At 42.5% G+C, this 6,607-nt stretch overlaps 1 protein-coding gene across 1 annotated transcript in view; it reads left to right on the top strand.

Moving 5' to 3' along the window:
- The window catches only part of LOC117951951 (CREB3 regulatory factor-like), an 18,500-nt gene that overhangs the window by 195 nt on the left and 11,698 nt on the right, over nt 1-6,607 (top strand). The window contains exons 2-3 of the mRNA XM_034883960.1: nt 5-278; nt 5,287-5,460. Coding sequence (XP_034739851.1) covers nt 5-278; nt 5,287-5,460 — 448 coding nt within the window. The remainder of the gene's footprint in view (nt 1-4; nt 279-5,286; nt 5,461-6,607) is intronic.

Consider the following 6,607-nt stretch of genomic DNA (forward strand, 5'->3'; position numbering starts at 1 on the left):
CCAGGGAGAGGAACTCGGGGCTCACAGCGCCCAGACAGAGGGGGCGCGGGCGGGTGAGACGCTGCAGGAGGTGGGGGGTGGGGAGGACAGCCAAGCCAAGACTGAACTAGATCTGGAGGACGAGGACCAGGGGCAGGACGAAGAGGAGGAGGAGGAGGAGGAGGAAGAGGAGGAGGAAGACGAAGAAGAGGAGGAGGATGATGACGATGAAGGAGAGGATGGAGCGGAGGAAACGGCGGTGGAAGCTGAACTCTCCAGCTCCTCCGAAACTGAATGTGGTGAGTGGTCTGCTTTCTGTTTGTCTTTGTCCGTGTTAGGACTGCTCGATTATGGATTTAAAAAAACAACATAATCACGATTATTTTGGTCCAAATTGAATCTACTGTTATTAAACATGATTATTAAACATGATGAACTTGCAGGATTTACACTAAGGTTTTTTTTCTACTTGTCTGGTCAGGGGGGGAAATAAAAAAATCTACTTGCCCAAAGTCAACATTATTTATGTATTTTGTTATTATTTTTTGGGGCATTTTGGCCTTTAATTTCCCTAGGATAGATGAAGATATGAAAGGTGAGAGAGGGGGGAGGGACATGCAGCGAAGGGCCGCAGGTTGGAGTCCAACCCGCGACCGCTGCGTTGAGGAGTAAACCTCTATATGTGTGCGCCTGCTCTACCAACTGAGCCCACCCGGCCCATGTTACGTTGTTTTTATTAAAGGAAAAATGTTGAAAAAGGAGAAAAAAAGTGTTGAAAAAATATAGAATAAACTGAATGAAATGAAACAATTCTTGATTGGCCAACTGCACATTCAGATCAAATCATTATGATTCGATGACGCCTGATCGGGCAAGTGTGTTATAATATTTACACATTTAAACAACATTATCACTTTTTCAATTCTAAATTTTTTCCGGACCATTGGGAGCTGAAATCATAATCGCGATTTAAAGTTTTTGTTATAAATAGCACAGCCCTAGTCCGTGTGGTGAGAATAAGCTCAGCTCATCATGGCTGTCGGCCCACACGGAACCCATTGTGGAATCCGTCCCAGGTCCAGACGAGACCTCAGACCGCCTGGTGCGACTTGGTTGGCTGAGCAGAGGCACATTAAATACCAAAGATGCGAGTGTGATTCCCGGACAACATACCGCTTCAGTGGCTGCAGTTTTATTGTTATGAGATGGCTTTGGAGGGTTGGAGTCTCTTCATGTGTTCAAATACCATCTGCAACAGCCACACTGCTCTGACTTTGTTCGGGGGGGGGGGGGGGGGGGGGGGGGGGGGGGTTGCTTGTAGTCAAACATGTTAAATAGAGTATGAAAGTCTGTACAGATTGTTACACAACCGTTAACAGAAGTGGAGTTTCTTAAGCAGCTTCTAAAGCAACACAAACTCACCAGCTACAGACTGCCTCATTAAGCTGGTGGTCTTGCTTCCTCCCTATTCTCTTATTCACATACAGCTACACTGTAGAACAGAAGCAGTTACCTGATTTGTTAAACCTGCAACCATTTTGAAAATTGATTGAGTGCATGAGTTATTTTTAGTCGTGAAAATGAAACATTTGCTTGTTTCAGCTTCTCAGGAAACTCAGTATTTATAGCCGGGTTTTGGACAAACAAAAACATTTGGAATCGTCGCCTTGGTCTCTGAGGAACGGGACACTTTTCAGTAGTTGCCGCCAAGGTACACAGCATGACTGGATAACCATACTTGGGTACAGCTACTCGAGGCGGAGCTCGGTTCGTTCATATGAGAGTTGCTCAGCGGCGCATGAAGCCGTCCTGGAGCCAAAAATGGCCAGGACGAGCAGTGCTGCTTCCTCACTGTGCGGCCCGTAGAGCAGGCGCACCGGAGACCTCGGCCGGCCACGTCCAGTTCAGCTCTCCGCTAACTGAAATGGGGATTAAATGATTTAAATATGCGGCTCTCCTAGACTTTCCAAATAGCATCGGACCGAATGGATCACATTCTGATTGTAGTTGTAATTTATTTATTTGAACAGGGACAGTGCACAAAAACGGGTGCAAGGTTGGAGCAAATTGCTAATTTTTGCCCGTAGTCTTTTTCTACGGGTAAGTAGTCTTTTTCCTTATCTTAGTCTATGGGGGAAAAGTCTTTTTGGGCCAGAGGACATCACGGGACAGACACAGAAGTTGTAATTCCACTGGTTGGCCACTATCTCAAATTGGCTTCAAATCCAGGCGCACATCCTGGTATACTGTGCATTCACATGCTGCAAGCAAGAAGTCAAACATAGAGGATGATGTCTGTGAAACAACCACAGACAGACAGACAGACAGACTTACTGACTTTCTTTCCTCATTCATTCCCAGCGAGACATTTGTTTTCACAGCCTACTCATGTAGATGTCTGACATGAAGAACATATAGATATAATAATGCACACAATTCTTGGGGATGTTGGGGGTGTGTGCAGCAGCTCTGGAGGAGCACACATCTGTAGGAGCCAGTGGTTTTGGATCTTAACCTACACAAGGGACTAAATGTGAGCCTCATCCAAACCTTAGCTGCATTAATTTTGACTTTTTCATCTGTCTCTGTTGCGTCCTCCAATGTTATGGAAGTAGAGTAAAACATCTCAGGAGTGTCCCACTACGCCTATGGAAGTAAAATAAATGAAGAAAAAAAGACAAGACAATTTTAGGCTTCCTGGCATAAGCAATACCCCCCCCCCCCCATAATATACCCTTTAGGACATTAAAGCAGAGTTGTTCCACATGAACGACCTGGTTTACTTGTTGTACAGATGGAGCTAAAGGGATGAGATGTCAGAGGTGACGTCATGTCCAGACAACAGGACATGAAACATAAACATGAATATTGGATAACACACACGTAAACTTTCTTCACCTTAGATCACCATCTTTTCCCAGGCTCTCTGCTTCCCTGGTCGTCCTGGCGTTAGATAAACAAATCTCAGGCATCTCGCAAGGTAATGAAGAGGTCACTTGGCTCGCTGTCAAAGAATGCGCCTGACTCGTGTTCCGACGGTCGCGACACACCATTGTTGTGTGCCTGTGCGTGCTTGTGTGTGTGTGTGTGTGTGTGTGTGTGTGTGTGAGAAACGATGGGCCTTGGCGTGAAAGATCGAGTTGAGGGGAGTGTGCAGACAATGGCGCTATCTGCAGAATGGACCAGACAACATGATGTTACATAAGTATGTCTGTCTGTTTGTGTGTGTGTGTGTGTGTCTGTGTGACTGATAGCCTTGGCTTATGGCTTGGATAGGACTTCATGGTTATTTACTATTAGCCTGATTTGATTATTTCTTTCTGGTGAGTTTGAGGAAGCGTCTCTCCTGCTGCCGGAGCCTTTTATGTTATATTATTTATGATGGCATTATTCATGGCTGTTGTGCGCCTGAGGCTAAACTTCTGTGACGTCTGTGTGCTCGTGTAGGTTTCTGCCTCTGAAACAGCTATGCATGCACACGGTAGCAGGCGGTGGCTTTGTCTTTAGGACCTACAGCACGTGTTTGTGGGATTAGGGTTCTCAGCATGATTTCATCCCAGGCAGACGTCAACATTAATACCTGTCACTTATGATCGGGGGTTTCGTATGTCTTGTTAACTCGCAGGGTATTTGTTTTATGTTAAATATCTCATATTTGGCTGTCAATGTTGTCCACCTCCACAATAATGGATGAGATCTCGTGGATGAGGTTCTCTTTGTAATATATTAATATACGGACCGGAGTTTTGATTCTGTATTTGGATCATTGCATCACCGTTTCTCTTTTAAGGGTCCAAATCCTCCAGTGACCAGATTACATTCAATAATTGGTTTGTTGACTTGATATTTTAATTTTCGGCCAAGCTAAAAATACAATTTGGAGACATTCGTGAAGAAGTGCAATTGTTTTGAGAATTTAGAGACATTCAATATTGGCTGTTACAGGTGAAAAATATGCTGTTGTTTTTATTGCAGCAGACAGAATAAACTAAGTTTCACCAGAGTGAGATTCTCTGCGAGATGTTGTGATATGTGTCATTATCACAGATCCCTCCGAGTTTAACCCTCCGAGGACCAAAGACGACCCGCTGCATCCAAACAATGTTTGACAACGTTCCTAATGAAAAATCTTCATTTCAGACGTTTAATCTTTACTTTTTTAATCTTATATCCCAGTACTTTGTGAACCTAAGACTTTGGTAAACTCATTTCAAGCCCCGAAACAATTCCTTCAACACGTTAGAGCTGGGCAATATATTGATATTATATTGATATCTAGATATGAGACTAGACATCGCCTTAGATTTTGGATATCGTAATATAGTAATATAAGTGGCTGAATTACATTAAAGTGATTTTATTTTCTGAATTTACCAGATGGTTGTAACTGTTCTATTATTTGCTTTTACCCACTTAGTCATTATATCCACATAACGGATGATTATTTATCACAAATCTTATTGTGTAAATATTTTGTGAAAGCATCAATAGTAAACACTGCAATATCGTTCCGATATCGAGGTATTTGGTCAAAAATATGGTGATATTTGACATTACACGTCATAAGTGAAGGATTTTTTTCAAAGAAGATTTAAGGACTTTCAAAAAGCCAATATCAACGTTTCAACTTTAGCGCTAAATTATGTCTTTACACATTGCTACAGAAAAGATTATGACTATACGGAAAGCTGAGTTTGTCCTAAACATGTTGATATAAAACACACTGGGATCAGTTATTTGCATGTTCCTTTTTAAAAGGTACATTTTAAGAAGATGTGTGAAAATGCCCTCAGAGGGTTAAAGAAACTCTGTGAAGGTTTAGCAATTTCTGTCACTTAGATGCAACGTTAGTTATAATTTAAAGATATAGTGCGTAGTTTGTGTTTCCCCCATGAGGAACTCTAAGTAATGACGACAGCGCTGTCGGGGCTTCCTCATAAAACAAGCCTTCCGTGGTCCTCCATGCAGTTGCTAGTAGCCAAGGAGGATAAAAAAACAAAAACATGATAGACTCTTCACAAGAGGTATTTATCTTCACTTGAGTTTTGTGCACAAAAGTCGCCAAACGACACAATCTTCTGAACATAGTCATACTGACAAATACTGAGAGTTGTGTGGTGCTGATAGTCTAAATTAGCTTTGGAGCAACTCATTTGGCGATGGCTTGAATGTAACGGACGTTCATTAATATCAAAAAAGCCACGCGCTAAAGCTGTAAGAATATGTGACACCGCTGCAAAGCCTTTCTACTGCATTTGTATCATCACACAGATTTGAAAAATTGTGTCTGCATGTGCTTCCCTTCAGAGGTGGAGGCCGAGCCAGTGAGGCAGCCGGGGGAGCGCCCGTCGAAGCGCCGCTGCTTCTGGGAGTACCGATGCGCTCGAGAATCAGCCACGAAGAAGAAACTGGGCGGAGACGTCCACTGGTCTCTGTCCTGGAGCTCCAGCACTCTACCCAGCACACTGTACCGCCGAGAGGGTGAGCGCACCGCCGCACTGACTCACTCGACCATGCACGAGCCGTTTTCCCGGGTCCTAACTAACAAAATCAACACCTTTTTGTGACATTTAAGTTTGACACTTTCGACACTTTTTTTTAATGTGGTTTTTGGTGCTTTTATTTTTTACCTTTTAACTCTACTTTTCACTACCATGTATAAAAACGACTAACGCCAACTTGTTACCACTAGTTTTACAAAATGTATTATTGAAATTCATTGTCAATAAGCCTAATTTAGAGAAAAATATGCCTAATCCTTGAGTAAAAAAAGCAGAATTCTGAATTATTTACACTCAAAGAAAGGATACTCAAAGAAGGGTATAAGTCTATGTTCAGTAAGGATGCTTTTTTTTAACATTTTTTTTCCAATTTAATAAAATCGCCACAATTCAATGACACTAGAGATTTGATCTTTTGTGGTACATGCAAAGCGCGTTGTATGGAACTGTCTTTGTTGTTTTGGGGTAATTCCAATTAGGTAGTTAAAACAGATTTCTGAAAATGAAGACAACACAAGGGTTACTAGATCTATGAATGAACAAGACCACCTATTTATGGACATTTTGATTATTGTATGACATTTTAAAGCAATCTTAAAACCTTATTAGTTGTTGGTCAGACACAGTAAGCAGTTCTGTTGAACTGATTTAATTTAGAAAGATAACTGATAGATGAGTGGTTGGTTGGAGCCCCGATCACACAGAGGAGAAGCTGGAAATGAAAGTGTAGAGGAGACATTAAAACGATATTCACAATGCAGCCAAAAGTGTCCCCATTTCTTTTCTCTCATGTGACACAAATTTGATAGAGACCCTCAGGCATGTGGCCTACATACAACTTTTATGTCAAAATCTGAATTCTTCAGCACTTTCCTGATAAGTCTATCTCACATCAAGCACAACTGAAGCTGCGCAGCAGTCTTGGCAGCCTTTGTTCTTTAGAGGAATTTGATTCGATACAGACCATTTACACAATAAAATCACAAACTGCTGCCTCAAAAATTAACAGTTAAGATGCCACAAATGAAGGGCGGCCTCTAGCTCACCCAGTAAGAGCGTCCGCCCCATGTAGGATGGGTCCTTTGCAGCGGCCGGCGTTTGAATCCCCACCGCGGCCCTTTGCTGCG

The sequence above is a fragment of the Etheostoma cragini genome, chromosome 2, assembly GCF_013103735.1.
Source record: "Etheostoma cragini isolate CJK2018 chromosome 2, CSU_Ecrag_1.0, whole genome shotgun sequence".
Lineage (NCBI taxonomy): Eukaryota > Metazoa > Chordata > Actinopteri > Perciformes > Percidae > Etheostoma > Etheostoma cragini.